The sequence below is a fragment of the Cibotium barometz genome, chromosome 43 (assembly GCF_041138505.1).
Source record: "Cibotium barometz isolate CiBa-2024 chromosome 43, ASM4113850v1, whole genome shotgun sequence".
In the NCBI taxonomy this organism is placed as follows: Eukaryota; Viridiplantae; Streptophyta; class Polypodiopsida; order Cyatheales; family Cibotiaceae; genus Cibotium; species Cibotium barometz.
This window is the reverse complement of record NC_141088.1, coordinates 42,273,569-42,298,460: the sequence shown is the minus strand read 5'-3', so window position 1 is coordinate 42,298,460 and position 24,892 is coordinate 42,273,569. Positions and strand designations below refer to the sequence as shown.

The 24,892-nt window shown below is 45.6% G+C and overlaps 1 protein-coding gene across 2 annotated transcripts in view; it reads left to right on the top strand.

Moving 5' to 3' along the window:
* Positions 1 to 5,577: 5,577 nt before the first annotated feature.
* Positions 5,578 to 24,892, top strand: part of LOC147613928 (polyadenylate-binding protein 2-like) — a 56,448-nt gene continuing 37,133 nt past the window's right edge. The window contains exons 1-6 of one of the 2 annotated variants that reach the window (XM_086781928.1): positions 5,578 to 5,994; positions 7,312 to 7,430; positions 7,546 to 8,202; positions 8,552 to 8,629; positions 8,715 to 8,804; positions 8,898 to 9,038. In XM_086781928.1, the coding sequence (XP_086638054.1) occupies positions 5,766 to 5,994; positions 7,312 to 7,430; positions 7,546 to 8,202; positions 8,552 to 8,629; positions 8,715 to 8,804; positions 8,898 to 9,038 (1,314 nt within the window). In that variant the 5' untranslated portion in view covers positions 5,578 to 5,765. The remainder of the gene's footprint in view (positions 5,995 to 7,311; positions 7,431 to 7,545; positions 8,203 to 8,551; positions 8,630 to 8,714; positions 8,805 to 8,897; positions 9,039 to 24,892) is intronic. The other variant, XM_086781927.1, reaches the window with a different exon arrangement.

The window sequence follows — 24,892 nt, the reverse complement described above, 5'->3', positions numbered from 1 at the left end:
CACTTTTTCTTGCCATGGTTACACTGTATGGAGTTGGTAGCATGGGTCGAAGAAGTCCTTTAGCATGATAACCTAGTGTAAACACCCTGTAAATGGCTTCATATTCCTTCCTACTGACACCAGCACTATCACATGCATCCATAATCTAGTGTAAACACCCTGTAAATGGCTTCATATCCCTTCCTACTATCACCAGCACTATCACATGCATCCATAATCTGTATGGGGCTTACCATATTTTGCAGCTCTCCAGAAATTTTGTTTCGGATTTGCTTAGATATTTTGCATGTGGGATCTTCTAGCAGCTTTGATATGTCTGATAACTTAACATGTTTCAATATGCTTGCTCTACATTCCTCAGCACCACCTTCATATCCCATCATATCCCCAGCAATATCTCTACATGGAACATAAATACAAAATAACATCAATATGTTTCACAAAACAGAATGGCCTGCAAAACAATGGGAATAGAAGTTACCTTGTTGCTCGTACACGTCGTTTTCTTGCTCCACTTAGGGTTACCAAGGTTTCTAGGGACTGACGCTTTCTTTTTCGTTGTCGAAAGCCTACTAGAAGCTTCTTCAGGCTTGCAAGGTGTCATTGCTTGTTTCGTGCATCCTGTTTGGTTGCATTCATCTTGTCCCGTTCAATATCAAAGGCCTGCTTAAGCAACAAGTTGTTCTTCTGGAGCTCCTGATTCTGAGTTTTCAAGTTGTTCACCACTTCTGCAAGCCTATCAATGTCCTTCTTGTGTTGCTGCTGCAACTCATGCCATAAGCCTCGAAAATGCACTCTTGAATGCGATTCCTGAGCTGCAACAAAAGAAAGCCTCCTACAATAGCCAAATAGACCATTAGCTCCATCACCTACATAACTAAGAAATGTAGTGATATTAACAAAATGAGGTGGAGCATTGGTGAGCGGGTCAATAGGGTATATGAATCCATTCATCCAGAGGTCAATACATTTTCGCCCTTGTGATGGAAGAGTACCCAATGGCACATTGGTCACACCACTTGTTTTTGAGCTGCGGGGATGATAGCATACTCAGCAGCCAAATCTACATGTAACATGAACTTTGGTGCTCTGTTAGATATATCTTCAAGTGGCATGCATTTGGAAGTGCAGAGGTTATGGAAGCTTACTAATCAGAGATGCAGAGCCATGGCACACCCAAATGTGAGAAAGGGGAAGAGAAAGAGAGTGGTAGTGAGACGAGGGCGTCTTAGAGAGAGAATGTAGAGAGAGAAATTGGGGGGGGGGTCCTAAAAGTGGAGGGAAGAGAGGAGGGAAGGCTTTTCAGCCATTTTGAATTTGGGGAAACCAAAAAGTTTCCCCCAATTTAGCTCAAGCAAATATATATTTGAAAAAATAGAAATTCAAATAATGATTGCATAAAGATCCCCTTGTCAGGCCTAGTCAAAGTACTTAAAAACATAATATGGCAGCTTAAAGGGCCCCCATAGACCTCAACCTTCCCCTAATGGATGGGTGTGGGGGCAGCTAGGAAGTCTTCCACAAACTAAGCAGAAGGGGAAGAAATACTCGGTTGTAACTAACCTGGTCCCCTTTAAGTAGTATTAGCATTCTTTGTCCTCATGGCCCCTTTTTTGATAGAACGAACAATATCTCTTGAAATGGAAGATGGCCCTAGGAGTGACATAAAGAACACCGTGCTCCCAATTTGGGCTCCTTTAGCTTCATGCTGCCATTTTTGCATTCTCTTGTTGGGATCTTCTGATGTCTTTGAGCTCCTACTTTAGCCTTGCCAGCTTGTCCAGGGATGAGGATGAGGACACAATTGATGCAAGAGGCACAAATAATGGAATTGAGGATGAAGTTGACGATAGCACTGACGTGAGAGGAGGCCATGCTCCTCTCCGCCATTACACAAGCATTGGGTTGCCTTATCCTAGAACTCTTGTTCTTCCCAGGGAGGAAATGTCTCTCTTAACTTCAAAGAAGTTTGAGTGAGGGAGAGCCACATGAACCCATTACCTTAGCATGTAATCTCTAGGATCTTGGGGAAGCTAAGCCACCAGAACTTTGGCTCGTGTCCCACTTGCATGATGGTAAGATTATTATGCTCGTGAGTTATTAAATCATAATAATTTCTTGGCATAAAGGTGGCCCATTACCTTAGTATGTAATCTCCCTACTAGGATCTTGGGGGAGCCAAGCCACCAGAACTTTGGCTTGCGTGATGAGCTGAGAAACAGTCTCCCACTTGCATGGTAAGATTATTAAGCTCACAAGTTATTAATTATAATAATTTCTTAGCCTGAAGGTGGGCAAGAACTGTTGTGCCTAAGGGTTAGTAAATTAGGAAGTGATTTACTATAAATTGACTATACCATTGGGGTCCACTCCTTCCTCTCAAGAGTTGTGGGAAAGAGAACCAACTAGGCATCATCCGTGTTGAGCCCTGGAGAATTGCACATCATGAGAAACTACCTTACATAATCTTCTACATCCTTAGTGATATCACCTTTGAAGGGGCTAGTAACCTCACTTGCTCTTGGCTAAGAGCATTTGCTAAGGGTTCCGGTCCTTGAGGAGAAACCATAGTTGGGGAAGTGTGGGGAAGAGTAAGAGAATGGGGAAGGTTGCTAGAACTAGATCTATGGCTTCACTTGAGTGGGGTTAGTAAGGGTGAAGAACCACTAGAAGCTCTAGTTTTAGGGGGCATACACAATATTGCCTCCAAGAAGGAAAAATGTCCTTAACCTCCGTGAGACCTTTGTGTGCATCCCACTGCGATCGCCAAAATTTTAGTTAACTGTAGTTAGACTATTTGGATTGTTCACTCTACACCTACACACTCTACACCAAAGAAAGGAATGAGAGAACTTAGTGGGTTACACTCTAAGAAGTATACCCATGTCAAGGATGACCCATAGTGCACACATGTCTTTGAATTGCCGAGCCTTTTGCTCTAGCCTCTCTCCTCACCTAGCTACATAGGAATCCCTTATGCCTAATTATCCCACACACTCACACCACTTACCTTCTCCCTTCACATAACTATATGGAACACACACGAGAGTAAAACACAACATAGACATATGTACAACGGGACTACAAATGTATTCCTCAACCACATGACTACTCATAGTCTTCTTATACAAATAGCATAATCTCCCTTGTTACTCACACACCATGAAACTTCTAGCACCTCTCTCCTTTAGGTTGCCTCGAAGTGTACACCACTATCATCATCACGCGAAGGGGGAGAATAATATCTCCATCATCAAGAAGGGGGAAGAAGATCTAAGAGGATCATACAATCTAGCCAATATACGGCTCACCTTGGGAAAGACTAAAATAAAGATATTACAATGATGCATGCATAGGCTAAGGTGTGCCATGCACCAAGGAGTGGTGGTGGAAGTTGGTGGTGAGGAACTTAGTCATGCCAGATCTTGGTGATGATAAATAATGGATCACAATAGGAGCTCAGTAGAGCGAAGGAGGATGGAGGAGCTTAATGGTAGCAGGAGCTTGGCAGAGCTATCTACAACACTCATAAAGAGTTGGTACAATTACTCGCACTTCAAATGCACACTTTTTTTGACAGGTGATAGTGTACACTTCTTCCAATGGAAAATACCTTCATTTCACATGTGAAGATTTGTCCATATCTCCTTTTCGCGTAGGTGAAGCCACGTGACTTTGCACTCATAATTAGACCACCCGTTTTGAGGCTGTGAGCCCATCGGGGGTTCGAAAGTGGAGCAAAGGATGTGTGGGAAGCAATCTTAGGTGGATTCGTGTAGAATAGATGTGAGATGTGTTATGATGGTTGAGAGTGATGATGAGGGATTGAGGTCACACGACTCGAGGTAAGCTCTAAAGGTAGTATAAGTGATTAGATTAGACAGAGTCAAGGTCATGTTGAAAGTGGATGCATGTGTGAAGGTGGATGTGGGAGGGATTTGGGGTGTGTGGCAAAGGGGGGGCAAGATATGGTGAAGGCTAGGTAAGTATGATCCATCCTAGATAGTGAAGTCTTGAATATGTAACTTAAGAGTAGGAGACCCCATCAAGTAATTTACGATGCTAGAGCTACCCCCATAGGGAAAGCAAATTAGGCGATGCGAGGTGGGCTAATGGGACATCCCGTTGTAGATCAACAACTCATGCACCGCTCCCGCTATACCTAGTGATGTGCCCAATGTCCTATGACTGACCATTGTAGCCCAAGCTTCATAGAGTCTATCTCTATAAGCATAATTGGGACTACATGAAAATCATACATATGAACCTACGCCTCAGTTGTCCGTGCACTAAGGATATCCCCCTATTAGGTGAACCTCCACAATATCTGTAAATAATGTGGCATATGGCAATTGTCCATCCATCATCAAATCTTGTGCGCGCGCGAGAGAGAGAGAGAGAGAGAGAGAGAGAGAGAGAGAGAGAGAGAGAGAGAGAGAGAGAGAGAGAGAGAGAGAGAGGGATATATATATATATATAAAATCTTGTGCGCGAGAGAGAGAGAGAGAGAGAGAGAGAGAGAGAGAGAGAGAGAGAGAGATAAAGCGTCTACTAAAGACCCAATGGGCCTATGAGACCAAAGTGATACAATAATGTCCATGGCATGTCTCATCATGGAATGGAAAATAAAACAGAAAGAAAACATAAACATAGCTATCTCACTTGGGTGATACAAAACTGTCCATGGAAACTCATCATGGATATACTAAGAACATAGAAACATGAGAGCAGGAGAGAGAGAGAGAGAGAGAGAGAGAGAGAGAGAGAGAGAGAGAGAGAGAGAGAGAGTTTATGGGCTTCAAAACCTATTTAGTATTTTGTAGCAAAAGGCTATAAAGATGATGGAAGCACATTAGGTAGTGTGAATAGGAAAAATACATTCTTGAACAAAATTTGTTGGTGCAGCACGGACATATTAAGTGATGCATACAAGATGCATGAACGCCTCATGGGCGGATACTGCACATAAAAAGAAAAGAAATAAAAACACCCAAAAAAGAAAATTCAAGTTTGAGTGCCAATTTTTTTGGTAAGAAAGTTGTGGAGCAAGGCATTACTTTCTAAACTTGTTAATCTATAGAGATTTTGAAATCAAACTCAAAATCTATGACGTTTTACCAAAACGATGCAAAACATAAAAAAGATAATAAATCGAGATTTCACATAGAAAGAAAGGAAATTCAAGCTAGAGTGCTGCACACGAAAGTTCTGGGGCAAGACATTAGTTTCTAAATTCGTAACCTGTAGAGATTTTTTTGGATGTTTGTTTAATCAAACTCAAAATTTGCTAAGTGTTAAGAAAATGACGGCTACAAAGTGCCAATAAGGTTTATCATTATTCTATCTAATAAGTATTGTTATGCTAAATGTATATGGCTTATACATGACACACACAACTTGGTGGGGCACTGCATGCTGATTGAGAGATGGAATATGTTGGTGACACATGTGATAAAGCAGGAGAAGGGTTTTGTTTTTTTGGTTTTTTTGCTTTTTGACCTTACAAGGGATTTAAATAATTAGTACCTAGAAAGAAAACCAAAAAATAAAGCAAAGAAAAGAGACAGTATAAATGCAGTTTAACACCAACATTCTCTTTCTTTTCACCATCCTTTTAACGCAGCAGAGCTAGCTTTTCTGTTTGTTGGTGTTGTGGGTTGGTTATACCTTGCTGCAGCAACACCAGATCTCTTGCATTTGTCATAAAGCAACCTTTTCTCGATCAGTCTGCTTTTTGCGTTCATTATCTTCTGGTTCTTGAAAGGATGGCACAAATTCAGTCTCCTGTGGTCCAGCAGGGAGCTTCCATGGCCGCAAACCAGTTCGTTTCTACGTCTTTGTATGTGGGAGATCTTGACCCTTCCATCTCCGAAAATCAGCTCTACGATATTTTCAATCAAATTGGCCTCGTCCTCTCCATAAGAGTCTGCCGGGATCTCATCACCAGACGATCGCTTGGATACGCCTATATCAACTACAACACCGCCCAAGATGGTATGCTAATCAGGTTTTAAGATGTTTTGCTAGTTGGGTTTTTAATTTGCTATGCCAAATTGGGATTTAAGATGGCATGCTAATTGCGTTTTAATGGTTTGCTAATTGGGTTTTAAGGGTGGTCTCATTGGGCTTTAATGCTTTTCTAGTTGGGTTTTAGATATGATATGCTAATCGTGGTTACAAACCATGGTTATGACCAGCATATACCACCATGTACCACCATCATTAGTGCCATAACCATCACACATTGCCAATTTTTTATGCATTAATTTTTCTCATATTTCCCACATTTTTTAAGTGTTTAGTTATTTGAGGCCTTGCTCATAAAATCCACATTGTATGACTTTTTAGCTGTTGTGTTTTCTCTGTCTCAAGTTTGAAAACCATGGGTCATGCTCAACAACATAGTATGGGCCTCACGTGAGCTATGCATAAATGCCATTTTTTCTACATGGATTTTCACATTTTGCTATTTTTTGAAGCCTTAATTGGCTATCCACATCGTGTCAAGTACCTTGTTTGGTGCACCGTATTGGCTCATGTATCCACATTTTTTCAACATACCTTTAGATTTACCACCCTAAAGACAGTGCTAGGATTTGAAGCGATATGGGCAATGCTGTAGCTTGAGGGCTTCGATGGGAACATGCATTTTCAGTGAAAGGTGCCTCTGCATGGATTCTTGACACCTTAATTGGCCCATACTATCCACAATGTGTCATGTTTGGTGCACCAAATTGGCTCATAAAATTACATGTTTTTTCAACTTACCTCTAGATTTACCATCATCGATATTGGCAATGCTGTAGCTTGAAGGCTTACCTCTGCAATGGTTGCATTGTTTTATTGTATTATCAAACACTACAATCCATGCCAATCCAAAGCAGCCAACTGGATTACAAAGCTCGCATCATACAAACTGCTAATGATTCTCAGGCATGATTGGGGAAATGGCAGTGGCAGTGTGAAGGTTTCAAATAGACCAAGGTTTCAAATATTGAAGGCGACTGTGACATTGACCATTATTTGTGCCATATCAAATCAATGCTGCAGATTGGCTCATAAAGGTCTACATTGTATGAAGTGTGCCCATGAATGTATAGCCATGACGCTTCTTATCCCATCAACCGTGACATGGACCATTATTTGTGCCATATCAATGCTGCAGATTGGCTCATAAAGATCGACATTGTATGAAGTGTGCCCATGAATGTATAGCCATGATGCTTCTTATCCTGGCTTTTATTGGGGGATCAGATCAAATTTTCCTTCTATTGAAGGTCACTGTACTCATTACTGTGTTTTTTTCTGCAGCAACTCGTGCACTGGAATTGCTTAATTTTACTCCAATTAATGGCAAACCAGTCAGGATAATGTTTTCTCACCGGGATCCAAGCATTCGCAAGAGCGGAATGGGCAACATTTTTATAAAAGTATGTGAAAATGCTCTTTCGTTAATGATTGAAATCATCATTCAGACTTATTTCATGGGATTTTTTTTTTTCGTCTGTAAATATTAATTACTAGTTTGTCTGGGCCATGTTCTAGAACCTCGATAAAGCCATCGACAACAAGGCTCTTTATGATACATTCTCTGCATTTGGCCCAATATTATCTTGCAAAGTTGCCACTGACAGCAATGGCCAATCCAAGGGGCATGGCTTTGTTCAATTTGAACAAGAGAACTCGGCTCAAAGTGCCATAGAGAAGGTCAATGGTATGCTTTTGAATGACAAGCAGGTTTATGTCGGGCCTTTCATCAGGAGGCAGGAAAGGGAAAAAGACAGTGGCCTTTCTAGTTTCAATAATATTTATGTAAAGAATCTTGTCGACACAACCACAGAGGATGATTTGAAGAGCATTTTTGGTGTACATGGGGCGATCAGTAGTGCAGTGGTTATGAGGGATGCAGACGGAAAGTCTAAGTGTTTTGGGTTTGTTAACTTCGAGCATGCAGAGGATGCTGCAAAGGCTGTTGAGGCTCTTAATGGTAGCAAGTTTGATGACAAGGAGTGGTATGTTGGAAGGGCACAGAAGAAGTCTGAGAGGGAAGCTGAATTAAAGGCAAAATTTGAACAAAATTGGAAAGCTAGAATTGAAAAGTATCAAGGTGTCAATTTGTACCTTAAAAATCTCGATGACTCTGTTGATGATGAAAAGCTAAGAGAGCTGTTCTCTGACTTCGGCACCATAACTTCTTGCAAAGTAAGGATATGGCCAATACAGATTGTGTATTCTTGAAAGCATTGCTACAAACACAACCTGCCCCAACTCCCCCCTCCCCCCCCCGCGCCCCGCCCGTCCAAAAAAAAAAAAAAAGACCATGCAAGGACATGTCCAATATAAATTGTGTATTCTTGAAAGCATGCTTGCATGTATGTTTGCATGCATATATGCATATATGTGTGAGCATATTTATATGCATATATGTACGTGCATCTTTTATGTGTTTGTGGCTGACACATGTAGCTCAAGTGATTAGTGCTGGCTTTTGTGTCACTGATCTTTATGGTTGCTTGATTTGTCTGGATTAAAACTGGGTAGTTGGATATAGGTGATGAGAGATCCTCAAGGTCAAAGCAAGGGCTCGGGGTTTGTTGCATTCAGCTCTTCGGAAGAAGCAACACGAGCAGTAAGTTCAGTTTGTATTCATGGTCTGTGTGCAAAAAGACATTTGGGCCTTCTTGTTTGACATTTATTGATTTCAAGCAATCCAGGTCACAGACATGAACGGGAAAATGGTTGGTAGCAAGCCTTTATATGTTGCACCCGCACAAACGAAAGAGGAAAGGAGGGCAAAGCTGCAAGTAAAAGTTCTCATTTCATTAGGATTCAAGTTACACTTAAGAGTTTTGGCCAATTTTGATAGAAGTGAACTGTCTTTGTTTCTCTCTGCGTAGGCCCAATTTGCTCAGCTACGTGCTCCAGTGGGTGTTGGTGCGGGTGTGCCGACGAGTTTACCAGCTTTTCATCCTGGAGCTCCGGCCATGGGGCAGCAAGTGTTCTATGGTCAGCCTCCACATGGATTGATACAACCTCAGGTCAGTGCCTCCAAAATGTTTGCGTCTCCTAGTACCAGTTTTTGATGGGAGTTATTTGAGTTTGCCCTGTTATCGTGGGGTGTTAGAAATATTCTCAGCAACTTTCTAGCACAATATGAAAAAACAAAAAGCACTTTGTCATATTTATGTACTAGTGGGTGACTCACAATATACATGTATGAATATATGCTCTTATGTGTGTGTGTGAGAGCATATCTTGATACAGAGTTCTACACCCACTATTGGGCGCTGATGACATTAGTGGGGATGTCGTAGTATCTAGTCCATACTATGCGTAATGGAGTTGATAGCTATATAGTCTTGTGGGTTGACTACCACGAGTATATAACATGCACGTTCCTAAAAGGCGAATTTGGGCATGTTCCTGGATTCATCTAGGTATATATATATATATATATATACATATATATATGTATATATATATGTATATACATATATGTATATACATATATGTATATATATATACATATATGTATATACATATATGTATATATATATATATACATGTATATACATATATGTATATATATATGTATATACATATATGTATACATACATATATGTATATACATATATATATACATATATATATATATATATGTATATATATATATATACATATATGTATATACATATATGTATATATATATACATATATGTATATACATATATATATATTGTATACATATATGTATATACATATATATATACATATATATATTGTATACATATATGTATATACATATATATATACATATATATATATATATGTATATATATATATATACATATATGTATATACATATATGTATATATATATACATATATGTATATACATATATATATATACATATATATATACATATATATATATATATATATATATATATATATATATATATGTATATACATATATATATATATATATATATATATATACATATATGTATATACATATATATATATATATACATATATATGTTTGCTATATGTATGAATGCATGTACTAGTGGGTGACCGATGGTGATGACACCTTGAAGGTGCATGCCTGCATATGTGTGACAGAGCAGAAATTTTCAAGGGTGAGATGGGAATAGCTAGATTTTTGCCAAGGGAAGCTTTCATCATGGATGCATAATAGGGAACAACACACAAGGGCAAGAAAAGATCGCACATTGCAGGACATGTGATCACCATTTTCTTAGGTAAAACATGTCAGAATACGCAGCGGAGATGATGACAAAATCTGGAAACACGAGAGCAAACACAGTGCAGAAAAACAGCACAAGAGAAGGAGAGAGATAGAGGCGTGTAACTCTGCTCTATATACACAAGAAGAACCGCAAATACAAGATACTACAAGACACAAAGTGGCAAGGGGTGTGGGCCCATTATATGGCCCCCAAGTAGCAGTCGGCCTGCTCCAAAGGCAGCCGACAGGTACAAAATCTCCACGACGTGCCACATAGACCAGTCGGCCAGCAAACATGAGTTGGGCAGCTCTATACAGCAGTCGGGTATAGTCGTCCAGAAGATGTATGCACCTGCCAGCTCAGGACTACCTCCCCAAGCCACAGATAAATGGGAAAATATGGGAAAAATATGGGGAGCAAGGAAAAATGAGAAAAACACCTACAAGGGCGGGCACACTCACAACAAAGGCCCTGGTGTCTAGATAAAGACAGGAGATGACTTCTAACACCCCCTCTCAGCTCCTGGCTGTGAAATCAACCATAGGGAGCTGGAGTGCCGCTTGAGCAAATCCTGAGATAGCGACTTCGTGAAGAGGTTCACCGTACTGTCCTCCGTCGAACATAACTCTAGCAAGATGTCATTAGCAACGATCTTTTCATGAACAAAGTGCCTCTGGATGACCGTGGGTTCCACCAGTGGAAGCCCAATCCTGCCATACAATCTCTGCAACCTCACCACCTCACAAGTAGCACCACAAGCAGCCCGGTACTCTGCCTCTGTCATCGACAAGGCAAGAGATGACCGCCTCTTACTGCTCCATAAAACTGCTCCTGGGCCTGAAGTAGAACTCCTCGTGTCTGAATCTCCTCCCCAAACTGAGTCACTCCATCTGTGGAGTCGGACTCCATCCATCAATCCCCCTCCTGTGTAAAAGAGACCAAGATCCTTCGCATGCTGCAGAAACCACAAGATACGCAATCCTGCCTCGCAAAGAGTCATCTACAACCATGAGCTCAACAGCCTCATCAGGAAGCTCCCGTCCAAACTGGTATCCATCAACCAAATCAATGAACCATTCTGCTTCTGAGTCTAAGAGGCATCACATTGCTCACAAGGATCAACACCTGTTACGGCGGAAAGCCAAGTCTTGGAAACCTGCTAAAGACCACACAAGGCCTGAAACTTGTCAACCACCCCCTCTGAATCCGTAACCACAAAGCCTTGAAGATCCACCTCCTTCTACAAGTAAGCAACTGCCACCTGCCTGGCTTTCCAAGAGGTCCCCGTGGAAAGAACATCCTCATCTACAGGAGTTTATTTGTCCCGAATACTACGAGACATCAGAGCATAAGCTACCTATAAAGTTTCCTCTGACCGACGAACACAAGAACTACCAACATATGTACTGGAAAGTTCCTGCCAATTGTTGCCATCAACTGGCAAGCTATCCTCCATCTGGTCCCGGAAAGCCTGCACCTGCAGCGTATCCACACGTAAGTGCCCATTACCATACTGCCGCTCATCACAAAACTGAGGACCTGGGAGAGAGAGGTTGAAAGTTTGTGAACTCCATTCTCCTTCCGCCTTCCCAAACTACCTAGCCTGTTGCCTTGTCCCGGAGAGCAACAAAATGCTCATCAAAATCCACCCGTACGCGAGTCTTGCAAACCTGATGCATTGACAACAGATGGAAACCAAGTGTGGGAATATACAACACCTGGGAGGAACGCTTCCCCGCACAAATGCTGGAGTCTTCACGATTGCTACTGAGGATTCTTCACCCTTGTCGGTGTTCGGCTTGGGACACTGCCTTCAATAGTGGCCTTTCTCACCACAATCATTACAGGTCCTCTCTGCCTTTAGTTTCTCGCGGTCTGAGTCGGACGTCTTCTCAGAAGACTTCTCCGATGAAGCCTTCCCTTTGCCCTTGTTACGGCCTTGCGACGATCGTTGGCTAGTTAAGGCCTCCGAACCTCCACCCTGAGGAGGGTTCGAGAATTTTCCTCTTGGTCCAAGACCATGGGCACAAGCTCCTCCCACGTGATGGTGCTGAGCCTGCCACTGGTAATCAAAGACGAGTAAAATGCTGAGTACTGAGAGGGCAAATGTGACAGCAACGTTATGGCTATGTCCTCCGATGATATCTCCTTCCTAGCCTGAAGAACTTCCTGTTGAAGAGCCTGCAACTTGTTAATATGCTCCCACATCGTCGACGACTTTGCAGGGCTCATAACCCGCATATGTACTTCCAAGGAAATCCTCTTCATGGACGATACCCTGTTATAAAGAGAAGCCAAATGCTGCCATATGTCTCTGGCCAGCGTCATATGCTTTACATGATTGATAACCTGCGGTGTGCAGTTGAGGAAGATAAACGAACGGACCCTGGCGTTGACACGATCCCACAACTGTGCTTGTGCCTCCCGGTCCTTACGAATCGACGGTAACTCCCCTTCCTCTACTTCCAGCCGTGGAACCCCAACAACGATGAAATCAGCAAGGTCGTAAGACTCCAAAATAGATTCCATCATAACCTTCCATATGCCGTAGTTGTTCCCGTCCAACTGACGGTCCACCGGGAACGTGGGGAGTGTAGGGATCTTCACATGCTTCTCAGCCATAGTAACATGGGACGGGGAACGGGGATGGGGAACGGGGACGGGGACGGGGATTCTTGGGAACTGGGATGGGGAACGGGGGACGGCATGGGACGGCATACAAAATATGCAATTTTAAGTAAGCACTCATTTAAGAAACTTAACAATACTAAAACAAAGTCACTTTTCACTTCCAAAGCATCAATATTAAGTCATACTAGCAAAAAAATGGGTTTTACAAAAAAAGAGATCGGGCACCCAAGACCCAGTCGCCAAAGGCTAAAGCAAAAGACAAGGGCAAAGGCCTAGGCCCTAACCACGTAAGTGGCATACAAAAAAGAGACTATCACTAGAGTAGTACATATGTCAAAAAGCCTCAAGGGGCATGTGAAGTGCTAGCCTCACGATCATGGGTCCCTGCAATGCCTGCAGGCTCCATAGAGATGTCCTCCACTTGCTCCTCCAACTCCTCGTCATCTTGAGACATCTCCCACTCGGTAAATGCATTAGCCTTTGCAGTTGCACTCTTGCAAAGCATTCGCAAGTTTGCACTCACAAAGACTAGATCATTTGCTCGTTCCATCCCAAGACGGTTCCTCTTCTTCGATGCAATGTGACTATGAGCTTCAAAGTTGCTCTAGGCAAGAGGAACTCACTGCATGGCTGAGAATGTGGATGGCTAGATGCTGAAGCTCAGGTCCATCCGAACCAAAATCTTCCCACCACAAAGCAGTCCCAACTTTGAAGCGATCATCTTGTGCATCCATGTCTCCATAAGAGCCCTAAAAGCTCCTATACCTGGACAATTGGTCACGGATCTTCCGCCTAACATTTGGGTCAGGCACAAGTGGAGTCAAGACAAGTCTCCATAGCTTGCTCACCTTTGCGTCACTTTCTTGCCCTTTACCTTGAAACTCAGGGTCCACCACATAGGCTGCTGCATGCAAAGGAGAGGAGTAGGAGTTCCACCTACGCACACATACGTACCTATCCTCATCTGGCTCCAAATCCCTCAGCTTCTCTATCATGCTGTCCATAGCCTCATATACCTTGCCGATGCATGGCTTCATACCATCCACAAGCCTCATCAAGTGGACAATAGGTTGAACCATAGCATCAATGCACTTCACTTTTTCCCAAAAATCAGGGCTCTCTGCTTTTTCCTTGCATAGAGCTCCTGTCTTAGTGGAAGCCAATGGTGAAGAAGTGAACTCGTCACTAATGAACAACTATCTCAATGCACCACTACACTCTTTCAATCGGTGGAGCATCAAGAAGTTGTAGGCAAACCTCGTATCTGAGTATTTGAGGAGTTGACGACTAGATTTTTTGGAGAATTCATGGCGTAGGAACTGATGGTTTGTGACAAATGTCACTATTTGGCTGCCCACTTGGATGATAGGCCGGATCCATGGCAAGTCCCCAATATCCTTTAAGAGATTATTTAAGCAATGTGCCATGCAAAATGACACGGTGATGTTGGGGTACATGCTCTCAATGATTGCTCCGGCTGCCCTGTTTGAAGCCTCCCCATCAGCAACAACTAGTCTGGGCCAATGATCTCTATGCCACTAGCCCACTCTGCTGCTAGCACATCAGCACTCTTCCCGGTCCCAGAAGCATCATGTGAGGCAATGAAGTACATCTCACCGCGGGGATATGCGACAAGGCCATGGATGGACCTCTTTCGCGTATCACTCCATCCATCGGCTATCAGGGACACTCCATTCCTTGCCCATTGTCGCTTCGTGTTTTCTGTTGCTTGCTCCACAAGCCTCTTCTCCTTCTCTAGCAATGCGCAAGGACTCCGATGTCACCATGACCTTGAAGTAGTCCGATCTATCCACAAAAAATGAATAATTTAATAACCGATCAACTTCAAAGTTCAAAGTTCAAGTAACTTGTAAGAGGAACATTGTAAAATGATAGATCTTAAGCTAGAGATCTTAATTCTTGATTACCTGGCAGCATGGAAAGCAATGTGGTCATGAAAGAAGAAGCGGGCTATGGCCGTATCCACCTCTTCCTTCTTCTAGGGGTCCCAACTACCCTCAAGAGTACTTTGCCGGCGTGAGTGTGTGGATGCGGTCAGCATGGAGGATGGTGTTGGGGCCCGTTCTTGTGGGGCGGGTGATGTGCCCGCGGGTGCCGATGAAGTGGATGCCGAACCTTGGGATGGCCTCACTAGTATTGCGGGATCCACGGCCACATGCGGCACTCTCCTCCTTGAAAGCAAGGCCTCATGTGCGGCAACACGTTCAAGAAGCCTCCTTCTCGTCTCCGGTGTGACCTGATCACAAAATCGGACCTCATGACCGGGCTCATGCAAGAGGTGAGCTCTCACTTTATCCGCCCCACCCGTTTGCCTATATGGACATAGCTTGTAGGACCATGGGCAAGAGCCTCCTCCACTTCCGGGATGATCGGAGTTGACGTCTTCCCACCAAGACCAACCTTCGGTCCTCCTTCCTCTATTCGTATTGGCACCGCCGGAACGAGGTGAGGGGGATGGTCGCGATGAAGATGCCATGGAGTGCCAAGGAGGCTTGAGCAATGGAGGTGAGTGTAGGAGAGAGATGTAGGAGAGGCTAAAGCAAGAGGAGGTCCGTGAGTGTAGGAGAGAGATGTAGGAGAGGCTTGAGCCTTGAGCAATGGAGGTGAGAGTAGGAGAGAGACGTAGGAGAGGCTTGCCAATGGAGAGGCTAGAGCAAGAGGTGAGTGTAGGAGAGCAACAAGACTACAAGTGACAACTTGAAATTACAACTTACCCAAGGTCCCAATGCCACTTGAGCCTTGAGGCTTGAGGAGAGCTAGAGCCTTGCCGGGTTGCCCAATGCCCACTTGAGTCTTGAGCCTTGAAAGTTGAGGAGCATTGAGGCTTGAGCTTGAGCCTTGCCAATGGGGGCTCTTCTTATAGCCATGGGCCAAGTGGGGAGGGCTGCTCAACGGCTAGGCGCCCAACGGCTACAGGGCGCCCAACGGCCGACTGCGCAACGGTCCGCTGACTGTCCCGTCCAGCTCCGTCCCACACGAACAGCCGTCCCGCCGTCCCGGAATCGCTGTCCCCTTGTTGCAGCGTGGGCTCACACGTCCCCTGTCCGGTTCCGTTCCCGCGCATTATGGGACGGCGTTCCCCCATCCCAGGGGTCCATACCCCACGTCCCTTGTGACTATGCTCTCAGCCATCTCAGGCAGATCTGCCATTGCGGGGATGTAAGTGAAAAGGGTGGGTGGGTGGGTGGTAACAAAGAAGAACTTACACTTGCAAGTGGCTGTCCAGCAAATCAGCCCGCCATCCTCTTGCTTCTCCTCTTCCCGAACAGTCCAAAACAGTCCACCAATCAGCAACGCAACAGTCCCCCTCTTGCTCACACAACTCCCAAGAACTATCAAGAGCCTAGGGCCCTGACACCATGTCAGAATATGCAGCGGAGATGATGACAAAATCTGGAAACACAAGAGCAAATAGTGCAGAAAAATAGCACAAGAGAAGGAGAGAGATAGAGGCATGTAACTCTGCTCTATATACACAAGAAGATCCGCAAATACAAGATACTACAAGACACAAAGTGTCAAGGGGTGTGGGGCCATTTTATATGGCCCCCAAGTAGCAGTCGGCCTGCTCCAAAGGCAGCCGACAGGTACAAAATCTCCACGACCTGCCACATAGACCAGTCGGCCAGCAAAGGTTTGGACAGAAAATGTGTCACGTGCATCCCGCACTTGGATGCCACGTGGACATATATGAACAAGGAGGTGTAGGACTTGGAGTGGAAAACTGGTCCCATGTGAGCCCAGTCCATAGCAAATGCGCATATTGGCCAGCCTGTCATAGGTGTGAACAGGGAATTTTTACAGCATATTATAGGTATTAAATGCTGGTTGTGAGTTTTTTTAGAAAACCGACCCCAGTAAACTGGTTGATCAGCAACCTGAAGGGGTATGTAAAGCCCAGCCATAAATTTAGGTCATTTCATCTCATATTTCACAAAGTGCTACAGCTATCTAAGGGCCTGGACAACCAAGGGAGAAGCTAACGCAAGGGTGAAGGTTGAAGCTCAAGGCCAGAGATTCATCTCAGCCAAAACAGGTCAAGTCAGACTTTTATTTTCAGATTTTGCATCATTCTAATAAAAGCAAATACACCATTCGTGGTAGGGGCCCTACAGAGGGTATTTGGGACCCAATACTGTGTCCTCTCCTACTCTCTCTCTCTCTCTCTCTCTCTCATAGGCCGACTTTGGCCTCTCGTAGACGTTAATATATCTTTCTTTCTTTCTTTCTTTCTTTCTTTCTCTAAGATTTCTTCCAGAGAGCTATGCCAGTGCCAGCTGATGTACCACGTGGGGTGACCGCACAGAGAGCGGAGGAATTGAGAGCCAGGAGGAGACCTAGACAGACTGGACATAGAGTACCCCGACTCCGTCACCGAGAGATAGTAGCTATCCGAATGAGACACCAGATGGAGACACAGGAGAGGCTAGCTCGCTTTCATTCAGACTCAGGGTACATGTTCACGCCATTCATAGCCTCAGCATCGGCGATGTATGATATCTTATATCCCTCTTATGTGTCATGTGCATCAGCAATGCCATGGACCTTCTCAAGACTAAATCCAGAAGGGGCAAGCAGATAAAGACCATGAACCAGTAGAAGATGGACATGGAGCAGGACTTGGAGCAAAGCATGGATCAGAAAGCTGTCGGCTGCATGGAGGCTGACGTCAGCAGTACCAAAGGGCTGTCGGCTGCATGGAGGCTGACATCAGCAGTACCAAAAGGCTGTCGGCTGCAGGGCAGAAGGTGCTGGTAGCAGGCGCATCAAGAGATCCAGTCGGCTGCATTAATTGGATATTAATGAATTATTAACTGGCCGACCAGCAGTCGGCCAGTTCCCCATTTTGTCCAAGGGGCTATAAATAGCCCCCCTTGCTCTTTGTTTTAGGCATTCTCTCCCACTAGGGGATTGGATCATAGGAGGTCCCATAGGGGACAGATTTTAGGGTTAACAACCTTTTTATGAAGGCAGCCCATGGCTGTAAAGATATGTACCCTTTTTGTACCATAGTATATACTGAATTTCCAGCACTTCTCTCTCTCTCTCTCTACTCTCTCTCTACCTGCGTTTTTGCATCAGATGATGCGTTTTTGCATCAGAAGGTTTCCAAGAGTGTTTAGGGCTGAAAGAAGACTACCCAGAGCGTCCGCGTGTTACATTGGTATCAGAGCATCAGGTTCAGCCAAGCTAATCACTGATTCAGTCCCATATGATGGTGTACAGGTCCAAGGTACAGGAAAGTACACGGATTCGAAGCCCAAGGCAAGAACACAGATCGGGAAGAACTCCCAGGAGGTTTGTTGGTGGTGTTCCACAGTGCCAGATGGGGATGGCAGTTCCGTGAGCCAGATAGGTTCTAAGGGAACGGTCCCAAGGGAGGTTGATCCTCCAAGGGTGATGTGAGAGTGCCAGACTCAGTTCCAGGAAAGAAGACCAAGACGGTGTTCAGAGTCAGGGCAGGAATGGACTGTGGACTAGAGGAAGACCAGATGCATAGATCTTCATCAGAGACAGAGTGGTTTGGAGAACAGACCGGATTTTCAGAGAAAAAAGGTTTGCCAAGGATGGATGATGACAGAGAGACTTCGGAACAGGATTGGGATGATGACAGTCATCCAAGAGCAGGTTGGATTCCCGTCATCAAGTTTAGCAGAGGGGGATGTCATGTGCATCAGCAATGCCATGGACCTTCTCAAGACTAAATCCAGAAGGGGCAAGCAGATAAAGACCATGAACCAGTAGAAGATGGACATGGAGCAGGACTTGGAGCAAAGCATGGATCAGAAAGCTGTCGGCTGCATGGAGGCTGACGTCAGCAGTACCAAAGGGCTGTCGGCTGCATGGAGGCTGACATCAGCAGTACCAAAAGGCTGTCGGCGATGGGACACCTTTGGGGCCTGGTTTGGACAAAAAATGCGCCCATGGATGGGACACCTTTGGGAATTGGTTTGGATACGAAATATGACCTTTTGGACATCGTTTTATGGGGTGAAAAAGGATAAGTGACTTGAACACGACTTCCTCACTTGTAGCCTATAAAAGGAGGCTCTAGGCACTTCCATAAGCATCCATATGCCAAATGTCTGCAAGACCAGAAGCGAGGCAGAAAGGGCACGTTTGTGGGTGAGCAGGAGCTACTTTCTCTTGTGCTTTAGCAAGTGAAGGACCACAAAAGTTTAGGATAGCATGCATGAAGTGGATCTAAGTCCATATCCAAGAACCATTGTACATATTCATGTTTTGGAATATACAATAGATTAGGATTATATGTATTGTCTTTTGTGTGTTTGCTAAACATAGGATTAGCATTAATTTATTTTACCTAGCTTTAATCACGATCACGCTTTTGCTACGCATGTGACATTGGTACCAGAGCTTCTAAGTTCGTCCCAGGTAGAGCTTTGCATCAACGCTAGGTTTTGTATGCAAATCAGCAAACCATGGTTTGCGTTTCCGGGTTTGTAGACAAAATTAGGGTTTGCATTAAATGAGTGTTTTTGCATCAGCTTTTGCTTACTTTCAGCATAGTAGAGTGCTAGAAAGTTTAGATTTCAGGTTAGTATGGTCCTAGGGAGTCTTGGAAGCATGTAGAAGTCTAGGGTTAGGGTTTATGGATTGATTACTGCATAAAAACAACAAGCAAGCAATTGCATGGAACTGTCTTCAGGGAATAACAAACCGTGGAGCTGCCCTTGCGAGGAGGTAACTGCCCTCATCGACAAATCTCGTGCAAAGAGATCCTCCAATTTAGACCATACCTGATGAGCACCGGTGAGAGTTTGCATGGCCACCTCCTAGAGTTCTGAGGACGTTCGGGCTTCCTTTCAGTGCCCTGAACAATATCCCACATACCCTTGTGGATGAACCAGATCCGCATTTGAAGCTTCCAATGGGCATAGTTGGGTCCTTTCAAATTGTCATCCTTGTTTGTATAGGGGGAAGCCATATCCGTAGCAACAAAGAACACAAATCTCAGCTCTCCAAGACTCCTCTCAAGTGCTTTCCAACGAAGCAAGGCTCCAGAACCAATCAGCCCCCTCTCAAACCTGAGAGAGGAGGCTGGACAGCAGCAAAACAGTCCAAGAAACCACAGGGAACCTCCTACCGGAAGGGCAGGGAGCTCATGGAGGAGGAAGGAGATGTAGTGCCACTTGTCTGGTAACACCACATGCAAAAAACTCACCAACAACTAATGCCAGAGCAGAAACCACAGCCAAAAAACGCCAACACTTGCCTCAGTAGAAAAAAACGCAGCCAAGAAATTTAACAGCTTGCCTCTAGAAGAAAACACAGCCAAGAAGACTGGCCGACAGCAAGAGGGCTGGCTGGACCAGAAAACGCAGCAGAATAGTGAAACGCAGCCACTGTTTGGGAGTGATCTGCAGCTAGAAGGAGCTATGGAAGAAAAAGCAAGGCATAGATGAAGAAAACTGTGAGCTGAATGCAGAGATGGAGCAGCCTGAACCTAAGCGAATGATACCATGTTGGAGAATGCACAGGCGGAAGCATAAACAAAACTAGAGAGAGAGTATAGAGAGCTTGTGGACAAGATCACCTTTTATAATAGCTTCAAGCTTTACAATGGCAATAGCCAGCAAGAGAATGTTGAACTTGTGCAAGGGAATGGATGGGAAAGTGCATAGTGGGGAGACTCCTTTTATAGTGTGGTGTGGAAGCTGGCCGACAGCTCCACAACTCCTAAAATAGGAGAGAAAAGACTAAAATACCCAATAAATGGGACAACCCCAAATACACTGAGATGCATAAATTCTAACACATAGGAGGCCGGTCCCCCAAGTAAGTGTCAGAATGCGCAGCGGAAGACTCACGCACGTAGGAGATGCATCACCATCGAGCACCACGAACACCCCCCAACGGGCACTGCAGCATCCCTCCACCGGGCTCTCATCTCTTGGTGAGCTACCCCCCAAAACACTGGCTGGAGGAGATGACTATGACAAGGTGCCACCACACCCTATATATGGCGCTTCAACTTCCCATGCTTCCACTTATGGGATAATCCAAGGCACGCTCTAGCCATAGATCACAAGCTCGAAATCGCCAACCTTCCAACACCCTCCCTCGATTCGAGCTCCGCAAGCCACCGCGGCGCGAGGGGGTCGCCCAGGACCACACACGCCCGGGCTCTGATACCATGTCAAAATGCGCAGCGGAAGACTAACGCACATAGGAGACGCATCACCATCGAGCTCCACGAACACCCCCAACGGGCATTGCAGCATCCCTCCACCGGGCTCCCATCTCTCGGTGAGCTGCCTCCCGGCCGGAGGAGATGATTATGACAAGGTGCCACTCTAGCCTATATATGGCTCTTCAACTTCCCATGCTTCCACTTATGGGATAATCCACGGCACCTTCTAGCCATAGATCACACGCTTGAAATCGCCAACCGTCCAACACCCTCCCTCGATTCGAGCTCCGCAAGCCACCGAGGCGCGGGGGGGTCGCCCAGGACCACACACGCCTAAGCCGCCCAGGACCACACACGCCCGGGCTCTAATACCATGTCAGAATGCGCAGCGGAAGACTCATGCACGTAGGAGACGCATCACCATCGAGCACCACGAACACCCCCCAACCGGGCTCCCATCTCCCGGTGAGCTGCCCCCCAAAACACCGGCCGGAGGAGATGACTATGACAAGGTGCCACCTTACCCTATATATGGCGCTTCAACTTCCCATGCTTCCACTTATGGGATAATCCAAGGCACGCTCTAGCCATAGATCACGAGCTCGAAATCGCCAACCTTCCAACAGTAGGAGTGTAGACCCTTGTTTTTAAAAAAAGCTGATGACTTTCTACACCTTATGCCCCATGCTTTCTCTCCCTCATGTGTGTGGTGTGCCTGTTCCCTTTCTCATGTGTTGACCAATTCGAGTTGTCTTGCTTGCCATCTGGTTGGCCCACGCATTGGTCATGTGCGCCTATAGGTGTGCACCGGGAATGCCTCCCCTCAGGTCGACCTGCGCAGCACTACACTGGCCTGACCCCCCCTTGGCTGACCCGGTGACCTTGTCTGGCTGCCATAGCTCTCCTCTTGGCTGGCCTATCATGGCCAACTTGGGGCTGATGTAGCCACCCTTATGGCTGGCTGCCTTCCATGCATGCGAGGTTTAGAATCTGCCCCTTCTGTTGCGCGCAAACCTGCTTGGTGTGACTACCCCATATGCCTAGCACTCTTGCTTTTCCTATCTACTATCAGAAGGGAAAAATCAGGTTGAGCAAGGAGATGCCTTAGGCCATCATCACCAAGGGTGTCTCAAGCTTGGCGGTTTACCCCAACTCTCTGACCTTTGCACATCCATGCAAGGCTCCATGGCTTCCTTGCCAAATATCATCCTGGTGAAGGCATTCCTACATCGACCCCTCAACACCCATGTCGCGTGCATCCCGCACTTGGATGCCACGTAGACATTTGTGTACAGAAGGTGCAGGACCTGGGATGGTGAACTGGTCCCATGTGAGCCCAGTCCGGGACGAGTTAGCCAGGGATCCATCTCAGTCGTCCGAGGTCAGGTGTGCATTGTCCTACACATGAGTCCAAGGTCAGGTGTGCACTATCCTTCACATGAAACAGTGCCAGTCCGCGCTGTGAGTCTCCCTCTAGAATGATGTCAGTGGTTCTGTGTATCTGGTATGGTACCGGATGCCAGATCACTGAGTAGATAGTGGTTAGGACAAGGGGCCAGCCCATAGGGCTACCCCAGATCTTAGTGTGGGCATGGGAATGGTGTGGAACCAACCCCATGAGGGCCAGGAAGGCCCAGGCTGAACCCACCAGCCATGGAGGGGCTGTAGGACAGCCCTAGGGCAAGCTAAAGGCAAATTTCAGGAGAAAACAGCCTTTGCATGGCTGTAGGGCAGGTATGGGGCAGCCCATACAGGCTGCCCAGTCCTCTTGAGGTTTGCAAAGGCTCTGTCCAGCCAATCAAAAGCAGGCGCATCATGTCCAGCCTTTTAAGGAAAAAATATAGCATTTTATGTGAATATTTTCAGCATTTTATGCTGAATTTCCAATCGTGGGAGCATTTATTGCTGGCCGCCTGTTGTAGTTGGGCTAGTATAAAAGGGAGAGCCCATGTTCCCATTCATTCATCTCATTCTCCACCACCAAGAGCTCAAGCATAAGAGGCTAGACAAAGCCAGGAGGGTGCTAAGCAAAGGGGTGAAGGATTCAGGTCAAGGGCAGGGTATTCCCAGCCAAGAAAAGGTCCAAGATTGTTGTATTTTCTTTCAGTTTTCTCATCATTCTAATAAAGCAAATACACCATCCGTGGTGGGGGCCCTACAGAGGGTAATTGGGACCCAATACTGTGTCCTCTCCACCTCTCCCTCTCCCTCTGTCTCTCTCTCTATTTTCTGCACTTCTCCTTTCAGTTTGTGCGTTAATTTCCGTCGCGAAAAGAGTGCTGAATTTTGAGTATTGAAGTTACCGATTCTTCTCCAAAGCTTCCGCATATTACAACCCACATCCGTGGGTTCTATCTCTGTGAGATCGAGGCTTTGATACCATTGTAAGGTCTCTATAGAGGGCTAGGGTTTGACCCACATACCTCAGAGACCCTAACGAAGGTTTCGTAGACCCGACGTTGTACGCATGTGTCTCGTGCATCATGCACTTGGATGCCAAGTGGACCTGGAGTGGTAACTGGTCCCTTGTGAGCCCTAGTTTGGGAGGTGTCAGCTAGGGTTCCACTCTAAGCGTCCAGGGTTAGGTGTACAAGTCCCGTACATGGTCTTGGTAAAGTGTGCATGTCCCGCACATGGAGCAGTGCCAATCCATACTGGGAGTCACCCTCTAGAATGATGATGTGGTGTTCCAAGCATTGATAGGCTTCTAACCAGATGGAAGGGCATTGAAGTTGCATATACGTGCATGTAGAAAAAGTGTAGGGCAATAGACTGTGTCTATGTGAGCCCTATACTTGAGCCACTTTGGGGCAGCCCATGGGTCATGGCTTTGGCCCACACAAATGTTAGCATATATCATCTTCTGTTGCTGGCTATTCTGGTGTCTACGGTGACTCTTTCGATGCTCTGGCACCCCCCATATTTTTTCGCTATTTTATGGGCCCTTGTTGTGGGTTGCCCACCCTATTTCATGGCATTTATGCCTATTTCTCAGGTCATGTAGCATCTAGGAGGCAGTCGGCCAGCTCATATGGGGTGTATATATACGCTGCCCTCTCCCTTAGTTCTCATCATTGTTTCTTGCTCATTTTGGTGAGCACCTTCAGTCCTCTACCTATGGAGTCCACTCCTCGCCTACGGGCTGGTTGTATCCAGCTTTTCTCGAGGATTAGTTCATCAGCGTTTTGCTGTTTTCTCTCCTCTCTCTCTTGGAGCTTCAGCATTTTTGTCATTTGTCTACATCTTTCCGCTGCCCTCTGACATGGCATCAGATCCCAAAGGCATCTAGACTTGGAATTTGTGATTGGAGGTTGATTGATGCTGATTTTCGCCGCATTTCCACGCGAACTTGGTGGCTGTCTGCAGTGTTTCAAACCTGCGTTTTCTACTCTGGAGGGGCAGATCTGCAATTTTTTGTATTTTTTCCCTCTCGACTGACTTTCTATCCCGCCTACCCTCCGTCCCCCTTCCCTCACGCCGTGGGAAGTCAGTTCACTGCGCGATAACCGTTTTTTGTTCCTTTCAGCCCCCCTCCCTACAAGTGCAGAGAGCAACTCTTGGGCTGTTTTGGTGGCTGCATTTATCAGAGGAGGTACATCATGGCACTCACCCAACCTCGGGCAGTTCAAATACCCACTCTTCCGACTTTTCCTTAAGATGCCTAGTTGGATGGCACAAACTACGACATTTGGAAAGTCATCGTGGAAGCAGTCTTGGAGACTTACAATCTTCTAGAGTTCATCACTCGACCGGGTCCTCCGGTCCCGGACACCGCAGAGGATGATGAGAATATGAGGGATGCCCTTATACACGAAGCTGCTCTATGGGATCGT